This window comes from Misgurnus anguillicaudatus, chromosome 24 (genome assembly GCF_027580225.2).
Source record: "Misgurnus anguillicaudatus chromosome 24, ASM2758022v2, whole genome shotgun sequence".
In the NCBI taxonomy this organism is placed as follows: domain Eukaryota; kingdom Metazoa; phylum Chordata; class Actinopteri; order Cypriniformes; family Cobitidae; genus Misgurnus; species Misgurnus anguillicaudatus.
Genome location: NC_073360.2, coordinates 20,955,286 through 20,975,493, shown reverse-complemented (window position 1 = coordinate 20,975,493; position 20,208 = coordinate 20,955,286). Strand labels below are relative to the sequence as shown.

At 38.4% G+C, this 20,208-nt stretch overlaps 1 protein-coding gene across 3 annotated transcripts in view; it reads left to right on the top strand.

Annotated features, from left to right (window-relative positions):
* usp32 (ubiquitin specific peptidase 32) overlaps window positions 1–20,208 on the top strand; it is a 51,215-nt gene that overhangs the window by 11,293 nt on the left and 19,714 nt on the right. For all 3 annotated transcript variants that reach the window (XM_055196511.2, XM_055196512.2, XM_055196510.2), the window contains exons 3-8: window positions 6,562–6,667; window positions 8,334–8,452; window positions 9,312–9,471; window positions 18,712–18,843; window positions 18,953–19,060; window positions 19,418–19,533. In XM_055196511.2, the coding sequence (XP_055052486.2) occupies window positions 6,562–6,667; window positions 8,334–8,452; window positions 9,312–9,471; window positions 18,712–18,843; window positions 18,953–19,060; window positions 19,418–19,533 (741 nt within the window). The remainder of the gene's footprint in view (window positions 1–6,561; window positions 6,668–8,333; window positions 8,453–9,311; window positions 9,472–18,711; window positions 18,844–18,952; window positions 19,061–19,417; window positions 19,534–20,208) is intronic.

The following is a 20,208-nucleotide window of genomic DNA, read 5'->3' as shown; positions in this document are numbered from 1 at the left end:
CCCTTAAAAAAAATCTTAAAGGCTTCATAATGGTCATAAAGAGATACATAACATTGGTTTCTAGCAACAAATGTTTTGTGTGATAAAATGCAGGTCTGCTATGTTAATTATATGGTGTTTACATAGCTGCCATTTGATACGATTATTTCCCTATTCGTGTGTATTTCTGGTTGGTTTGCTGATGTTCTAAATACAGTCATGTGGTTTCCAGTTGTAACCCAGAAAAGCACTAAATGGGCGGGGCTTGATGGTATCACTCGCTGACACGTTTGTCCACATCCTACTTCCAACATTTAAAGACTTCCCCATAACTTGACCACATGTGTAACATTAAGTTCATGTGGCCCTTTACCTGCATGTTGTATTTTAACAGTCAGTCTTCGGTTATCGTTTTTTTAAAAGTTATCTCTGAGATAAATCACAAAATACCCATCTATTCCAGCAAAAACCTGTCTGTATCTAGTTTCACTTGTTGTCATAGGAACTAGTTTTTGCAAGCCAACTTGGCTAGTTATTTTGGTTTGGCTTGTTTCTGTGTATTTCTCAATCATTTTTTTTGTGCGTGTGTGTGTGTTACACAAAGTTATTATGCCAGAGTAATGTATTTGTCAAAACCGTTTGTAGTTCATTGTAAATGAGGGCATTAGACATTGATTTTAGTGTAATTAAAAGAAGTCCTTTAACCCGATGGAGTGATTGTTATAAACTTTCAGTCATGGCTCTGGTCCAAAAAAAGATTGAAAATGCCATTCATCCACAACAACAAAACCTGTCCAGGAAATGACAGAGAGATTGTGTAGTAATGGGTTATTTTTAGTGCTTTCCAACAGTGGTGTTATGAGAGTAATCCTGTTTCTTGCCAAGCAGCTTGTGATGGTTTTATCGAGTGGTTTCTGGCACTCCACACATTCACACCTCTATTTCTAATATCGCTTAATTCACCTCTCAAAATCATTACACAATTTTTTAACATTTCCTGGAGTTGTCAAGTCCTGCAATATTTCATTCACTTGACCCTTCACGCACGCGCATTAGTATAAACACGCTCACACTGCGGTTGTGAGCGTCTGCGCCGGTCTCTTGGATGATTAATCTACAGCCTGCAGGCTGCAGGTGATATCTCATGCTACGTCTGTCTTCAGAAGGAACCCCCAAACACCCTTCTGCTCATTTCATCAGCATGATAAGTAAATGAGTTCGCTTGAACTCAGCCCGCAGCTGCCCAACACCTCACGCTGATCTTTAGCACCCTGCTTCATTAAATCCCTCGCAGCATTGCACGCTTCCCCCATCTTTTCCTCCCACTTCCCTTCTGCACACGTGTCAGTGTCTGGGATGCTCCAGTTGATTATTACCTCCACCTTTAGTCACTCAGTGTTTGTAGTGCATCAAAGGGGAATGATTACACGCTACGGAAGCATGTAACATTATTCATTATTAAAGCAAATTCAAATCACTTTCAATAGTGTTTTGTGTGTGTGTGTTTATTCTGGCTATGAACTGGAATGAACTCTCTGAAACATTTTCTTCATTTGCTTTACTCTCACAAAGCATGTGAAATGCAGGTTAAAGGGACACTTCACCCATTTGCATTAATCTTTGTATAGTTAGAACCCCAGTCATGTTTTTGAATGGCCGTGCATCATTTCCTCAGTTGCCACTGATGCAGGATAAATACAAATTTCAGTGTTGCACTTCCTTGCACTTCCTTCTTTCAAATATTAGAAATAGAGGTGTGAATGTGTGGAGTTCTTTCAATGATGAAAAATCATTGTAGGAAGATTTTATGTAGAAAAAAAATTAACTGGGTTTTAACAGAGTGTGTCAGATATTTGAGAGGCTGTCAAGTACACCGTTTACAGTACAGTAACATGCACTGTAAAAAAATTCAGTAGAAATTGCAGCTGGTTTGCCGGTAACTTACCGTAGATTTAAATGTATGTTTTTTACTGGCAACATTTTGTTCAAAGTTAAATGAACATTAAACATTTACAAGTCTTTGTCTTTACAGAGTAAAACTAAAAAAACAGCATCAAGCAAAACATTCTGATAAACAAAATCTGAAGCAAAACTTTGAACAAACTCTTGCCAGTAAATAACATAAATTTAAATCTACGGTAAATTGCGCAATAACATTTTAATTTCTACTGAATTTTTTTACAGTGTGTTTTTATCATCACATGTACAAAGTGACTTTTTTGTCAAATGTTTATTCATCCAATCTGTAGTGAATAGACTCACATATACTAGTATACACCCGACACAGAGACTTTAGGTCCTCAAATCTTACCCTGGAGGGCCGGAGTACTTGTTTACACTTGGCACTAACATGCGTTTTTCAACTTTCATTGCTAAAACTAAAGCGACTCCTATTGAAAAATAACTAAACACTCACGGTTGCCGAACAAAATGATGAACAAATTTACATTTTTGGGTGAACTATCCCTTTAATCAGAATTTTCATCTTAACCAGCCACAACATGATACTGCGACAAGCGCCAGTGGACTATATTTTAGAAATGCTTTTTATTTCTGTGACGTCGCAACTGACAGCTCCGCCTACACAGAGATCTCATTTGATGAAAGTTCTGCGCATTATGAATATTAATCAAACATGGATGAGGAGAGAATGATTCAATGTTTAAAAGCAGAAATGTGTCAAGTTGCATAAGAAAATCCCTAAAAAGTATAGGTATACGTATCTGCATTTGTGTGCGCTCTAGCTGCATTGCGAGAAGGCACAGAGGAAAACTGTTCCGATTGGCTGTGTTTTGTGATTGATTGGGTCACCCCACGTCCTTTTTTCGCATTCAGTATGGACAGACAATTTGCTGGAATCATAACGATCGCATCTGATTAGGACATGGTGTGAGTCTTAACCAGAGCTCTGACATGTCCTCTGGCCAAAACTGCATCCGGCCGCATTCAGGTGACTCCACGTGATACTGTGGAGATGGGTGACAGTGTTCATTAACTAGACTTTAACTTCATTTACACTTGACAGCTAGTGCACAATTAAGGGTGTTTTCACACCTAGTTCGTTTGATCCCTCCAAACGCTCTCAGATCAGTTCAAGGTGTATATGTAAACAAATCAAGTGATCTCAGACCCCCCTAAAAGGACCCAGAAGTTAACCTAACTCAGACCACGTCAGGAGGTGGTCTGAGTACGGTTCGCTTTTGGGTTCTTTTGTGGTTCGATTTCTTTTTGATATGTGAAATCAATGAGGTCCCGGTCCGCTTTGCGTGTCGTTTGGACATTGTATCAAAATCAACTGCTGCACAGAAAGCTGGGATCTGAGTTAGTTGTGATGTGAGGTCTGAGATCACTTCAGTTCTGAAGAGGACCAAAAAAAGAACTGGGTCCTCTTTTGAGTCCACTATATTGTGAACACCAAAAGGACTGAGGTCACATTTAGCTAGTTCCTTTTCTGGTTCACTTTAAGTGAACTGGGTTTGGTTCTTTTAAAATGAACTATATGTGAAAACACCCTAAGATGCAAGAACAAAAATACTTTTTGGCATGCACAAAGCAGAACTTGTTGGTCTCAGACAGGCACAAGGAACACAGCTGTAACGGGCCTCAGTATTTTAATTCTAAGGAGGCTCAGCTTGATGCTTCTCATCTCGCTTTACTTTAAGTCAGTTCGCCTTTCCACTGTAGTTTAGTACTGCTTTAACATGGTTGGGATTATAGACTTATATCATTATAGGTGCGCTGCCTCTACTGCATGACATAATTCTACACATGAACCAAACAAACACACAACATAAGAGCATATCAATGTAATGTACCACATACAGGAAAAGCGCCATAAAGCGGTATAAAAAAGTACCTAGTACTAGGTACTATACAAGGTGAATAAAACAGAAATTGAGCCGTATCAAGGCATACTGAGCTGTAATATGCAGTGGGAAAATGCCAAATTATAATGGCACTCAAAACTATCTGAATTATTTGTTGCCGATATGTAAGAGACAAACTATACTTTGAATAATTTGTTGTCATAGGAAAGAGATGTCTAGTGCTCATCCTGAAGGGCCACTGTCCTCCTGAGTTTAGATCCAGCCCTGTTTAAAAAAATCTGAAACGCCTTATCAAAGATCTTCAGGATTACTTACATTTTTCTTGGTTTATGGACACCCAAATAGGAATGGACCCCCATGTCATACAGACTGAATTTTTTTTTTTAAGAAATGATTGAACAATACTGTTTTTAGTAAATGATTTCCGTTCATTGTGAAGTGTGCCAAAAGTGAATTGCTCACCTGTCAAGCTTTGCTTCTTTCAATGTGTCAGTCAAGATTTACTTGCACTCTTTGAACTCCGTGTTCACAATACAAAACCTGCACCAGGTTCTCCATATTACTCAAGATCAAGACTGGCACCATAGGGCAGAAGACCTGTCAGTGTCGATGTGTGGAGAATCCATGACACAAGCACACTAGAGCCCTACTGAGGGATCTCACTACATCCACAAACTTGTTCTGAACTGTGTGACATTGTTCCTCTTGTGTTTTTTCTAGTAAATGTTTGTTTTGTACACTGCAGAATGCTAGACTGTGAAGCAGACGCCTAGGGGTGTGAAGATTTTAGTTACCCTGTAGTGTTATGGGCAAAACATGGTGTCACACCAAACATAAAAGTGAATTTAATAGACTGATCAAAAGCTGTCTTTACAAAAATGTTTTACTAGAGAATTTCCTGCTGGGTCAGAGAGTTTTACATATAGTGTGTTGCAGCATAAATGTTCCCTGGCACCATTGGCGCTTTTCAATTGCATAGTACCCCACGGTCCGGTCCGGGTCAGGCCGGGCCAGCTCACCTCACTTTGGCTTGGTTAGCTTTTCCATCGAGTTTAGTAACACTTCGGAGATGGAGGGATTATAGGTGTCGTTATATGTGCGCTGCCTACTGATGTGACATAATGTAAGAGAGCGTCTTAGTACATTCCCATAAGTTCATTGATATCTCAGTCAGCCACAAAATTAAAATTAACCACCACAAATAGATGTTTGCACATTACATGTATCACTACCTCTGTCGCACATGACAGTTTCTGTACAAACACCCGTGGCGTCGGTCGATGCGCTCTGCTGAGCCTCATTTAAGTTGCATTAAGGCATATATGCGGACGTGCGTGTCGCGAATGTGCCGCCACAAACAGCAAGCCTGGAAAAAATGTTATGGTGTTCCTTATTCTCAACCTGTGGATGTTTTTCATCGCTAAAAGGGCGTTTGGGAATTTACAGCAAAGGCAGATGACAACAGGTTTGCTCGAGACAGCGCAAGCTAGCATGAGGGTAAAGCTAATCTTTTACATTATAGCGATGACGCTGGTAGTGACGATTCTCTCAGACCAATCAGTGATCTACAGTGTTATTGCATCACATTTTGGTATCAGTTCGGGTCACTTGAAACCCCAACCAAGGTGGTACTAAAAAAAATTTTGTGTACCCAGTGGAAAAGCTCCCAAAAGTAAGCTGACCCAAACCAAACCGTGGGGTACTACTGCAATGGAAAAGCGCCATATGTGTAGAGAGAGAGAGCTAAATGTGTTCTCTGTTTTAAACCAAATGTTGTCAGCTGATTTATCGAAGATATGTAGCCAGGGAGCATTATCATTAAGAGTCTAATGTTTCTCTGAATCTCTGAGGAAATCAAAAGTCTGCAATGACAGTTAACACCAGGCTATCTTACCTTAAGCACCCAACACCCAGTAGATTTAGTAATGGCGTGCTGCTGGGAAATAATGACTTTCTTTGTTACGTAACTTTAGTGAAATTTAAATGAGACACGTTTTAGTCCAAGTTTGCATAACAAACTAACGTTTGTTGGTTCTGTACTCTATGTGCCTGCATTGTGCTTCCAGCTAAAGAGTTTTATTCACTTGTTTTGCAATATTTGTTGGTTTTATTATTTATTCTTTACTACATAATACTTTGACAGGTCTACATGGAAGAAGAGATAGCAATATCTCAATTTGATATCCTGGTTAAATAAAGGAATAATAAAGTTTCTGATATATTATGTAAAGGATATTGGGTAGTTAAACAGTGTTGCCACAAAATAACCCTTGATAGGACCTTGATGAAGTAGGCCTTTTTTAAAACTGCTTGCTTACTAATTATGAGTTTCAAAATGAGTTGTTGAATGTGATTAGACTTCACGGTGCTATGAGACATATTGAAACCGGCACAGGTAAGTGCTTGCCAGGGACAACAGTCAATTACAGTAAAGCATATTAGAGAAAATATTTGACAGCAACATCAACAGCAACATTTGTTATCATGATTGACCAATCAAAACCAATTATTCTAGAGTGCCATGTAATTATATATTAAATATGAATGCCATTTAATGACCTTTTTATGACCTTTTATGTGCATTAGAGTGTATGCAAGCATGATAAACCACATTTCCTGTCTTCTGTAACAGACAATGCCATTCAAAGAATTTAATACCAATCAATGATGTTTATTTTACGTTGTATCAGTATATAATTTTTTGGTGAACCATCCCTTTAATGATCACCCTTTCTTCCTCTCTCATCTGTTGTAGGTGATCTACAGTTCCTTTGGTGGCACATCTAAAGGGCTTCACTTCAACTACCTGATCGTCGGGCTGGTTCTTTTAACAAGAGGACGCGATGAAGAGAAAGCCAAATGTATGTGTGCCAAGGGGCTTTGACTACAGTACACGCATGTGCTGAAACACATGTTTTATGATTTTTGTTTACTGTACTTCATAGATTAGTCACTCTCATTTTAGTTCATTTATTCTCAGAAGTTCTACTGAGGACCACATTGGACAAAATTTTTAATGATTATGAATAGCTTAGATGCAAAAGCCGCTAAATGGCACCCTAGTCGAAAATGAGATGATGATGTTAACCGAACATTCTCGGCATGTATTTTATGTTCACCAAATACCTTCTCTTCACCTCCGCTTATTACAGAAATCCGGCAGAATCCATTAAACGACACAAAAACATATCAGACGCACTTAGGGCCCTATTTTAACGATCAAAGCGCATTGTCTGAAGGGATAGTTCGGCCAAAAATGATACTAAACCCATGATTTACTCACCCCCAAGCTGTCCGAGTTGCATATGTCCATCGTTTTTCAAACTAACACATTTTCGGATATTTTGGAAAATGTTTTAGATCTTTCAGTTGATTAAATGTGAAGTTACGGGGTGCACGACCTTCAAGTCCAAAAAAAGTGGGTCCATCCTTCACAAAATAAATCCAGACGGCTCCAGGATGATAAACAAAGGCCTTCTGAGGGTAATCTGCGCGGTGTTGTTGTAGAAATATCCATATTTAAAACTTTATTATCGAAAATAACTACCTTCCGGTAGGGCCGCCATCTTAGTCGCGTCCGCATTCAGGATGAGAGCTTACGCAGCCTACAGAGGCTACTCTGCTGCTGCTCTGTGCCCCCGCCCTCCGAATTTGTCATACGTCACTAAGAAAAGTGTGTACACTACGCTGATACTCTCTCCTGAATACAGAGGAGTCTAAGATGGAGGCGCTACCGGAAGGTAGTAATTTTGGTTTATAAAGTTTTAAATATGAATATTTCTACAACAACACCGCGCGGATTACCCTTAGAAGGCCTTTGTTTATCATCCTGGAGCCGTTTGGATTTATTTTGTGAAGGATGGACGCACTTTTTTTGGACTTGAAGGTCGTGGACCCCGTAACTTCACATTTAATTAACTGAAAGATCTAAAACATTTTCTAAAATATCAGAAAATGTGTTTGTCTGAAAAACGATGGACATATGCAGCTCGGACAGCTTGGGGGTGAGTAAATCATGGGTTTAATATAATTTTTGGCCGAACTATCCCTTTAAGGGTTTTGCATCTGAACTCTTCATTTGTTTTATCAAATTAATTATTTCTTTATTTTTCCCCATTAAATGTATTTCATTTTAATTTCTTCAGGTATTGTCCTCCATAAACATCAATCGTCAGTTTTAAATAGCTTCACGCGTCTATTTAGTTCACAGAAGGTGCCAAGCTAATTCCATTACAAACAGCATATACAGGTTCAGTCATCTACCGTAATTTAGCTTTGGTCTGTGCTGTTTGCCTAACATCAAAACACAACTTTTAGCCTCATACACATCCCTCTCCAGTCACCACAGGTTTCCCATCGCATAATCCCAATGGATGTATCCTCTGTGCCAGTCACACTCCGGCTATGGCAGCCGTGATTGATGTGAGGGTGCAAGACACATTGCCTGCTAGACTCTGATAAGGACTGTGAATGTGTGTACGTGTGTGTGGATTAACCACCATGTCCTCTGCACCTCTGTATTCACAGACATCTTCAGCTTGTTCGCCAGTGACTCCGGCACATGCGTGGTCCGAGAGGATGTGGAGAACATGCTGCGTTCCGTGGATGGGGAGGTCCCGCCCTCTATTAGGAAGTGCTTTACTGAGGTCAGTCCGCGAAGACTTACCTGCCAGATTCACTGTAGTGTCACCTGTCTGTTAATGATGCTAATGATACTCATAATGGTCAGGCCACCGTAAGGAAATTCAACCACTTTTTAACCAAAAGGGTTATTATACAGTGTCATCAGAAAACATTTTTAGCACTTGCACATCTCAGCAATTTACAAACAACTAAACATAGTATGGGTTTGTTTCTGACAGTTTAACTACAAACAATATATATATACAGATATAGATAGCTAGATAGATAGCTAGATAGATAGATAGATAGATGGATAGATCTTTTAAAACAGCTTTGACACAAACTGCCTTTCCCAAACTCTAAATTCTGCTGGGTTATTTTTAGCCCATTGCTGGGTAAATATTAAACAGAACAGATGTTCATGAACACATGTTGGGTTATAAATAAACCTATGCTGGATTGTTATTAACCCAACCATGAGTTGAAACAACCCAGCATAGGTTTATTTTTTTAACCCAACGTGTGTTCTGTCCAATATTTAATTAAAACTAACCCAGCATTAGCTCTCTGAGCTGCACTTTCATCTCGCCCCTCTTTCTTTCTACTGCAGCCTCATTTTTTGATTTAGGAGAAAACTACCCAGTGCGGCACTTTTGTTAGTTATCCTTCGGCTGAGACTTTTTGCTTATCACATCACCCAACCCACTTCCACAAATATATCAGCACACAGCAGCATTCCTTCAATGAACAAAGGAAGCAACTATTGTAGCGCACAATCTGACTCATTTGTACAGTTCTGTGTTGTCATGCTTTTTATATTGGTCACACGCTCATTGGAGCATTACGCTATTTGTTGTATATTTACTGTCTCTGTCTGTACAGGGAGAGAAGGTGAATTACGAGAAGTTTAAGAGCTGGCTGCTGCAGAATAAAGAGGCTTTCACATTCTCCCGCTGGCTGCTGTCAGGTGGTGTGTGTGTCACCTTGACTGATGACAGTGACACGCCAACCTTCTACCAAACCTTGGCAGGTGTTACTCACTGTAAGTGTCATTACTCTAAATGCCCTTTCAGTACTTTCTAAATACACTCTCCATACTCTAAGAGCTTGTTTACACCTAGTATTAAAGGATTGGTCAATTTTCTTAAAAAAATGCAGATAATTTACTCCCCACCATCTCATCCAAAGTGTTGATGTCTTTCTTTGTTCAGTCGAGAGGAGGTCGTGTTTTTTGAGGAGAGCATTCCAGGATTTTTCTCATTTTAATTGGACCCCAACACTTAACAGCTGCAATGCAGTCCAAAATTGCAGCTCCAAAGGACTCTAAACAATCCCAAACGAGGCACAAGGGTCTTGTCTAGCGAAACGGTTGTCATTTTTGTCAAAAATATGCACTTTTGGACCGCAGCTTCTCGTCTTCCCCCGGTCCTGTGCACGCCAGCGCGACCTCACGTAATACGTCATCCCATCACGGATGACGTATGCGAAAGTACGTCACGGATGACGTACGCCCCAGTGTTTACAAGTGTGGAGAAAGAGGACCGTTTCGACGTTGTTGTATGTCAAATGATACTAATTAATGTCTTTGTGTCAGTTTATTGTTTAAAATGGTCCGCAAGTGTGCGTTTTATATATGTAACACGTGACCTTTCCAGGTCATAACGCAATTTCGTGAGGTCGCGCTGGCTCGTCACACAGCTGGAGGAAGAAGATAAGTTGTGGATTAAAAGTGCATATTTGTTATTTTTCTGGCCAAAAATGACAATCGTTTCGCTGGATGAGACCCTTGTGCCTCATTTGAGATCGTTTAGAGCCCTTTGAAGCTGCGTTGAAACTGCAATTTTAAACTGCATTGAAGCTGTTGTGTGTTGGGGTCCAGTAAAGTCCATTAAAATGAGAAAAATCCTGGAATGTTTTCCTCAAAAAACATAATTTCTTCTCGACTGAACAAAGAAAGACATCAACATTTTGGATGACATGGTGGTGAATAAATTATCTTGATTTTTTTAAGAAAATTGAATAATCCTTTAAGATGCATTTTGGTCGTTTGGATCACAGGTGGACAAGAGGGACAATTGTCCATTTACACCTTGTGTTTTTGTTCAGTTTGGACCGCTTCTGTCCTGATTACTTTGAGGGGATGGTCTATGGGCGAGTCATTAAAACATGAGCTGGAGAAATGACGTGTTTAATTTTGACGCACACTTATATTATGTCAGAGTACAGCTGCTTGTGTTGTTAGTAAACATGCCTCACAACGTTTTGTACATGCATATGTAAGAGCTTTTTTTACATATTTAAGATTTAAGATCATACGATGAAATGATCTTGCGCAACTTTCACACGCTAGCAAAAATGAAAGAGGCAGAGCGATGCAATTTTTGGTTCCTCAAGAACCATTTAGTCAAAAGTTCTCTTTATACCTTTTTTACTACAAAAACCTTTTGTGAATCAGAAAGGGTTTTCAGTTGTTAAAGGTTCTTTATGGAACCCTTCAGCCCAAAATGGATCTTCTATGGCATCATGAAGCACCTTTTATTTTTATGAGTGTACTATACTATGAGCTTTATTTGCAGGAATGCCTGTAGATTTAGAAAGCTGTGTTTAAGTGAAAAATCAACATTAACTCGTAAAGGTTATCACATAAACGCACCAGAGAGGTTGTATGTCACAGTAACTGACGTTAATCCGCTCTTCGGTAAACCGTCGACGCTGCAGATGTCTGAACAAGTTGCAAATCTTACTCCATACACTTCCCTTCAACCGCTTTCCTGGACAGACAAGAGACATCGGCAAATCAGTCTGCTCCCCTCCACCGGGAGAAGGGCATCTGTGTGAGATAATGGCATGCGACAGGCAACACTTCCCACTCAGTGAACACATGCACACACTCGGCCCGACTGCAGCTGTCAATGCCACCCTGCTTTTAAAACCAAACTGACACGCTGGAGGAAGTGGCAGCATTCACTGTCCTCTCATCTGTGCTCTGAGACCCTGAGCCTGTACAGTGACTGAATATCAGCACGCTGGCTCACAGATGCCCAGACTCTTTTCATAGAAATGATGATTTATTTAGGTGATGAAGATGTCCCATCGAGTCAGTCACTCAGTGCATTTACTTTTATGAAGTGGTAATGTGGGAAGACTGTAATGAATTCAGTGCTGGATGTGCAGCATTGCTCTGTTGACCCCTGTTCAAAAGTGACAGACATGATTTTGTTTTACATTAGTGAATGTTTTTTGTGACCCATTTCTACCTTTTTTTATTTGTATAGTTAGCCTATTCCCCGTTCAGTGTCATTTAAAATAATAAGATTGCAGAAAATCAAATAGAAATAGTTTACGATCAATATACGAAAAAATCATATTTGTGTATGATTATGGCCTGGTTTCACAGACAAGGCTTCGCTAAAGCAAGAACTAGGACTTAGTTAAATTAAGCATCTTTTATAAACATCCCTTAGAAAAAGACGTGTGTATCTTTTGACAAATGAATGGCAATGGCTTATTTTAAGATCTGTCAATTAAAGTTATTTTCAGTTATCTCTATAGGTAAATAAAACCAATTTCCTTACAATCGGCTATCAACCAATAGTTTTAAAACAGACGATAGTCATGGTCGATGTATCCTATAAAAAGAGAACAGGAAAATGCAATGAATTTAAGCTCTGTGTATAGAAAATGTAAAGAAACATCACCAATTTAATGATCAATATTAATGGCTTTTATATGAATGAATAACATTCAGGAAATGTAATCTTCAGAATTTAGTTAAAGCTCCCATAACACACTCTGTTTCTGTGTATCTTATGTTAATCTGGAATACCTATAAGCACTATTCGGACGGGATTAGTTTTCCAAACAATGTTTGAGTTTCAACGTGTCCCCCAGGACGTCTGTGATTTTATGTACCGATTCGGACAGGATTAAAATTCTCAGGCTATTCCAGAGATGTGAGTGTCTGTTTCTTGCATTTGGGCGTTGCAGAAGATCATGTGCTCTGGATACGTGTGTTTGTAATGTTTAATATTTTGCAATATTACAGAACATGTCATTTATTAATTTAATTTTAACAAAACAAAATAAAATATACTGTCTGCTTATAATAAACCAAAAGACATTAAGAAATAATGATTAAAAACAATTTATTATCTTTATTAATTAACATTACCATTCCAGAGTTGAACACTTTTGAACGGAGTTCTTACCTTATAACGTTACGGATATTACAGTTGCCAGTCTTAACAGTGTTTGATATTCAGCTCGTCTTGATTTATTCATTTTATTTCGCCGAAAGGGAAAAAACGTCCATATCTGAATGAATGGGACTCAGGAAATACAATATACGTGCCTTAGTAAGACCTTACAGCAGATCATATTGGCTAAAACACTAAATGAACCGCGTTTTCAAAAGATATTGTGGGGAAACAGACATTTGTATCCGGACGGGATTACATTTCCTAGAGAACCTCTTAGTTTGGCGAAAAACAGTAGGTAAATTGCTCTGGAATTCTTACGGAGGTCTTCAGAGAAAAACACAGACATGGCCGATTCGGACGGGATTAAAAACACAGAGGACCTCTGAGAAGCACGATTTTCTCATGTTAAACTAATCCCGTCGAATAGGGCTATAGAGTAGTATTACATTCTTCATATCTCCGAAGAGTCTTTAGTTTTATCAGATTTATAAAAGACAGATCCAATAACATATGAAAAAATTTGGAAGGAGGAGTTACTTGCTGCGGGAGGAGCGACTCACAAGTCATGCAACATTAACTGGATGACTTATGATTCACTTTATGTTCGTGTCGTTTAATTATATGCACCTATTTCCAACATAACACAGAAGTCTAATGGTGCATTCACACCAGCCACAGTAGAGGCTGCAAAAACGTGCTATTCATGCGTAGTTGGACACTCGCTTAGTTTACTCGCTTCATTCGGGGGTGAAATTCTAGTCATTCGAGGCATTCACACGGAAATTTGTGTCATGGGAGGGGCTTCTGCGACTCCGCTGAGACTCTGCTCGCTTCCTGTAATCACGTCACTACTCGGCACAGCAAGGTCCTGATTGGTTAATGCGCCGCAGAAATCCGCCGAAGTTACGATTTTTCAACTCGCGCGTTTCCCGCGGCAAAGCTTAATTCGCGATAAGGATGCCTACGCTTAATTCGCGATTAGGATGCCTAATCGCGTCTTTGCATTGACTAAACATGTAAATCACTCGCGCTTGCCACCTCTACCGCGTCTGGTGTGAACCCTGCATTACTTATCGCATTCAACTCATGACCCGGTTAGGACTTTTCAATAAAATCCAGCGTTAAACAAACACATGCAAAACTCCGCTGCTACCCTGGATAAACAAACTATATTCATTGTTTCCATAATGTTGGCTTTCTTCTCCTTACATCAAAAAACACACTTCTTCTTTCGTGCCATTGTTTAGTGTTGATAAAAAACAAAGCTGTCGCGTGAAGTGATGCCTGTGACTTGGCGTCCTCGGTTCTCGATCACCTGCTGATTGACGTGTGGCCGTGTTTTTCCGGGGGAAAGTACCTATAAAAAGTAGTGATACGTATGGCTTACCCCTGAAACGTCAGCTGGACCCGTATTCGAAAAAACGTTTCGAAACTTGTAAGAACCCTACCGAAGTGCATTTAGCACAGAAATACTCTGCTTTTTTGACACTTTGCATTTGTTTAGCATGAGGAAACCAACTCTTAAACTGTGTCAATAAGTCAGAATGCATGAAAGTTAATATAACCACCAAACTTTTTGTATCTGCAGATATCAGTCTGAATAATCAGCTATCGTAACGGTGGGAAAATTTTATATTGATGCATCTCTAGTAATAACCAATAGACAACAATCTGTTTTATAATAATGACAATAATAATAATTTTTTTTATAGTATTAGTATTAATTTTATAACCCAGCCATTGTTTTTTAAGTACTGGGCATGAGCATACTAATATAGACTGACCGGTTCTGTTATGATTTAATACAGAAGCCAAGTGATTGCTTCAGACTGCAGACACAGCAGTAGTTTGTCTTTATCATTAATCAGCTGACTGTACAGTCATTATTGGATTGTCAATTTATGAGCCTTTTTGTCTATTAGTATGACCGCAATCAATTCTGTCTATAGCATATTCCTCTATGACACAATGAATGTACAGAGCTTGTCCTATTTTTTATACAGTGGTCACCATGACTGTTTCTTCTAAGACTGAGCAACTTATTAAATGGCTCAGTAAAATTAGAAAAAGTTTGCTTTGTCAATCAAGGACAGCTCTGAAATAAACCTGAGCTGTGTCTCCATCTCCGGCCAATCAGAGAAGCTACCTGAACAACACACGGTAATCAGATTATCCTCTTAGCGCAATGACAGGACTGCGAATGCTTGCATTGTGAAGCAGTCATGATCTGTGTGATCTATGTTAGCATGCATCATCCAGAATATGCCTCGAACCAACACAAGGCCCGATGTGAGCAGCCAAAAGGCCTAAATAAGAGTTGGTGAACATAATCTATAAGAGAGAGAGACGGATTGTGTATGAAGATGACGAGTTACTACATTTTGCCAACATAGCCGATAGTTTGTATGGACTACATGCCACATCTAAGGGTCAGTACAGTGGAATATGATATGGTTCTTCTGTTGCCATTCTGATAGAGTTGCTCCTTTAGGTGAGTATTTGGCGTTTGTAGGTGGTTATTTGGCAAATGACAGGTATGCATGTTTTGTTAGAGGTTAAAATGCCACCGTTTCTTAAATAATGGTCATGAAAGAAGAAAATAGAATAAATATGGCATTTGCATTTTGATATTGTCGTCAACAACCAAGCATATAATTTAGTCACTCTTATTTGCATGAGAAAGATTTAGAGAGATTTACATGATGAGCACTTTTCAGATATTCAGTTTTGATGTGTCAGGTCCGAATATCTGGATATATTAGATCTGTCCCCGAGAGGTTGCTAATGTTTTTGCTGTTGAATACAAAGGTGTATTCATGTGTCTCAGATCAAACCTGTAATTGTTGCTGTCATGGGCTAAACGCAGCCTGTGGAGGACAATAGTGAAAGTAATGGTAACGTGGCATAAGTAATGGCTGAAATGGGTTTTGATGGCTTGAAAGACTGACAGCATCAAATAACGCCTGTCATCCTGTTACAATAAATTGCAAGGACATCATAGGTCATAAAATAAACTACTTATCATGCCTCATATTAAAGTGTTTATAGATTAACAGTCGGTGTCTGACAAAAAAACGGTTCATAACAATCGGTTCTCTCCAGCTATGCCTAAATGATAAACCCATGATTGCTCTCAGTAGTAATAACTTTGCTTTAAATAATGATAATTCTTTGTCACTCCATGAGCTCGCTGGTCTGCTGTAATAACCATGAAACCATCAGGGGATTTGCGTTAAATGTTGTTTGGCCATGCAATAAATGCACCTTGGATGTTAAATATTTATTCAGGCTTGTGTTTCTTTAGCCCTTACTCAGACAGAGATGTTTCATATAGATGTATTTTGGGATTCTTTTTGTTACCATCCATTTTTCGACTACATTGGGGGTGTATTAGTCTGTGTCTATGAATATTATTTTTATTACACAGCTTGTTGGAATGCTTGATTCTGATTGGCCAGTCGCGACATTTGTAGGTTTCTATTCCCAGATAAAAACAACACACTGTAAACCAAATGTTGCAAATCATTTTAACAAGTACAGTTTAATGTTGCACAAAAATTAAATATATGTATTTTAATAACATAATATGACATTACATATACAAATGATTAAACCAAATAGTGTGTTCGTGACATTTGAACATGTAAATGCCGCCTTATCTTAAAACCGAAAGTAAACGGGGTTTTCCTCTTGGAGGTCTGCATTTGTTAAAAATTAGCAAATAAAGTATTTCAAATCAATATTAAATGTTTCTTACCTTACTTATGAGTTAAATACCTGTGTAAAAAGCAGGATCTCGTTTGTAGTCGCAAAATAAACCCCTGCACTGTGATACAAGACTTTCAGCTTCACATTGTCAGGGCTTTTTTCTGCTTAAACATGATCCCTTACTTAACACTTTTCATTTATTTGAACCTTTGTAAAATGCAGCAACTACAGCTAATTGTGCACTGCCTTGTGCACATGGATTTAGCCCTTTTGCTAACTTTCTGGGTAATGAAACACAAACAAGAAGTTACTAATAAGTTGACATCCCATCTAGGGCTGTCACAATGATTAAAATATTGTCTCATTGCGATTGTTTGACCTCATCGCGATGATTTCAGATCACCGCAATGATTGCACATCTCTCTAAGAACACAAGGGGGGGCTGCAGCGCCTGCATTAACGAGACTGTATCAGATAGCGCTCCTTAACTAACAGTGTCACATGTCCAAGCCATTCAGTACAGTGGGAAAAAATGGCATTTAAAGAAATGCTGCAAAACTTTGATAAGCAGTATGAACTGCCGGGTAAAACATACATTTTTAAAACAACAATTCCAAATTTAGGGAAGTGAAGGATGCCATTCTTAGGGATCTGTAAGGAATAGATTTTTTTGCAGCCACTACATACATGTGGTTCAGTACTAAATATGACCTTAGTTGGCTACTATTTAAGGCCTGTTCTGGTATAGTCAGTTTGTTTTGATTGCATTTTTATTTTCATTTATTTTTCAGACACTGTATTGTTTATTTCTTATGAAGAATTTTCAGTTTTTGATAGATATATTCTTTAAATAATTACTATTAAATATGTGTTATGTGTATTAATATGAACTGCCTCATAAACCTTGCAAAAGATTTAATTTAAATAATCACAACAATGGGCGAAGATTATTTAATGAACAAACAAAAACATTATGAGAATTAAATGTCAAAGCAATAAAACAGGCAATTAACCGTCACAATTTATTAAACAATTAACTATCAGCCAAATTTCATAATCGTGACACCCTTAATCCCATCCACAGTAAGAACAGAATAAAATCAAGAAAATCCAGTCATAGTCTGCTTAAAATACCCGTCGTAGTAGCAGAAATGATTATGTATTGTATTGTATTGAAAATTATGTATTGAATTATGTATTGTTATAATGCTCTCATAAATGCATTGGTTTTTTTTGCAATGTACATTAGAGATGGGGATCTGTGTAGTTTTTACTAACGTTATATGGATGTGGCCGTTATAGAGGTTTAAAAGGCATCTAGTGTTTATAATTGTAACTCATACGTTTAGATAGACAGAAGATGAATCCTATCCGAATACTGCTTTTGTTACTGCATGAATTTTCATTCACAAAAGACCCTGAAATGACACTGAATCATTGATCGAGAGAATTGGTGGGCGGGTATACAAACCTATAAATCCTTAGACTCATTTATGTGTTCTTGGTCTCTGCTGTCTTTCAAGCTTTGGCTGTAGTAGACCTGTTCTCCCAATGCATTATGGGAATGATGACTATTGACTCACTTTCTGTCAAACAAGGACAATTCAGACAGAGTCTAATCGTTAAGATTGTACACAGTCTCTACACAGAAACCCTTGGGGAAACAACCCATGTAGGATTGTTTATTTTTATTTATTTATTTTTTATAATGTATTTTTTTTTAAATGTTGTGTTTTGATCTAAACATTGCACTAGATAGAAAGATTATTGTATTTTTGTGATTTGACACTTGCCTTGCTGTATGTGATGGTCAGGTGTGGGTTGGGCAACCCCAAGCCTATTAGCCTGAGCTAGAGATTATGGCAAAGCAAGAGCCTCTTAACCACCAAACTAATGCCATATATATACTCCAGTCTTTTCAGTTCATTAGGATGATTCATGCTTTCACTTAGTTGTTATGTGTTGCCTTAATGTAAATCAACTAATTAAATTTATACCCCAACATAATCTGCAACAGGTGTGCTTTCTAATGTATAAATGTTATGGAAACATGTTTATGTCTATTTAGAGGAATAGTTCACCCCAAAATGTACAGATTTGGCAGATTCTTTTTTTTTTTAAATGACTTGCAGTGCATCTGAAACATACAACATATTTTTATCAGTATTTGTGTTCCCTGGGATCAAACCCAGGACCTTTGTGCTGCTAAAGCAATGCTCTACCAATTCAGCTACAGGCATAAATATTGAATTGGGGTGGCCCAAATTGTATCACTGACAGGCAATTAGCACGTGGTTAACTGAGGGTTCGTGATGCACATAATAAGAAATAATTTCACAGTAAGTCTGATTTTTTTTTTGTCTGTGTTCTTGCAGTAGAAGAATCTGACATTATTGACTTGGAAAAGCGCTACTGGCTGCTAAAAGCCCAGTCAAGGACAGGTCGCTTTGATTTAGAAACCTTTCTCCCCTTGGTCTCACCCCCTATTCATGCATCCTTAAGTGAAGGTAAGACATTTAAATTTATTCAGTTGTTTCTAGTGGATTAAGTCTATGTGCTGAAAAAGATTTTTTTACATGGCTCATCTGGACATTACCATCTTCTTTTATGTCTCAGGTTTGTTTCATGCCTTTGATGAGAATCGGGACAATCACATTGACTTTAAGGAGATATCATGTGGACTCTCAGCGTGTTGTCGGGGTCCTGTAGCTGAGCGGCAAAAGTGTGAGTGTTTTATTATTGACAAAATACGTGCCTGCTGCACACGCGTCGAAAGGGTTTATGATAAAAGAGACGCTCACACACAAACACATGATGGGCTAAATAAATGTTTTGTCGAGCTTTGCATTCGTGCGCACTCGAAAAAGAAGTCACCGGCCGCCACTGGTGAAATATTAACGAAAAATTTAGTCAACTTTATCAACAGCTATTGTCTACTTCTGTAATGAGTTTTTCATAACCCATCCCTAAAAACCCATCCTTAGCATATCAACATAACTCACATAATTTTACATTAATGAAAAAGGCAGTTTGGTCTTTGAATACTGTTTATCTAAAGCTATTCATTTCTGTCTCTTGCAGTTTGTTTTAAAGTGTTTGATGTAGACCGGGATGGAGTTTTGTCCAGGGATGAGATCCATGAGATGGTGGTGGCGCTGCTGGAGGTGTGGAAGGACAACCGTACAGACACCCTGCCTGTAAGTTCAGATCAGCTGATCGCTAGATAAATATCCACAGGAAGAAGCGTATGTAGTTTAGATCTGCCTAACAGTTTGCAACTAAAACATTTTGCTTTGCAGCACTACGGCCACAGACGACTGTGGTGATGTTATTTCAATATACAGTTTGTGTGTCCTGCAAATGCCTGTGTGAGGCAATTAATGCAAATAAAATCCAATCATGGGGTTGCAGGCTTGAGTTCAATTTATGCATTTAATTTAAACTCCCTCTGGATTTATTATTGGTTTGTGTAGCCTGAACTGTCACTGAGTCTTCAGCCACATTTGTACTGTCAACCGGTTCTATCAGCAAATATCTGGCACTGATAGGAAGGAGTTTTGGCTGGGGGTGTTAAATGCAAAAGCACATCTGATCAGATTTTTGCAAATCTGATTTGAGACACTTTTATATGCAGTTCTGAACACTTCTATTTGTAAAAATGACATTAAAATCCACTATAACAGACTTTTCTTTGTATTTGCATGTGTCAACTAAATACCTCTTGAGATACAGACTGTAAAGTTGTGAATAGTCAAGTATGTTGCAGCAAGCAGACATATTTTTTGTAAATGAAGAGTTTGATTCCAAAACGCAATAAATTCATTTTGACTAATTTCGTTAAAAACGTGTTTTCTATACCAAGAAAGTGACAA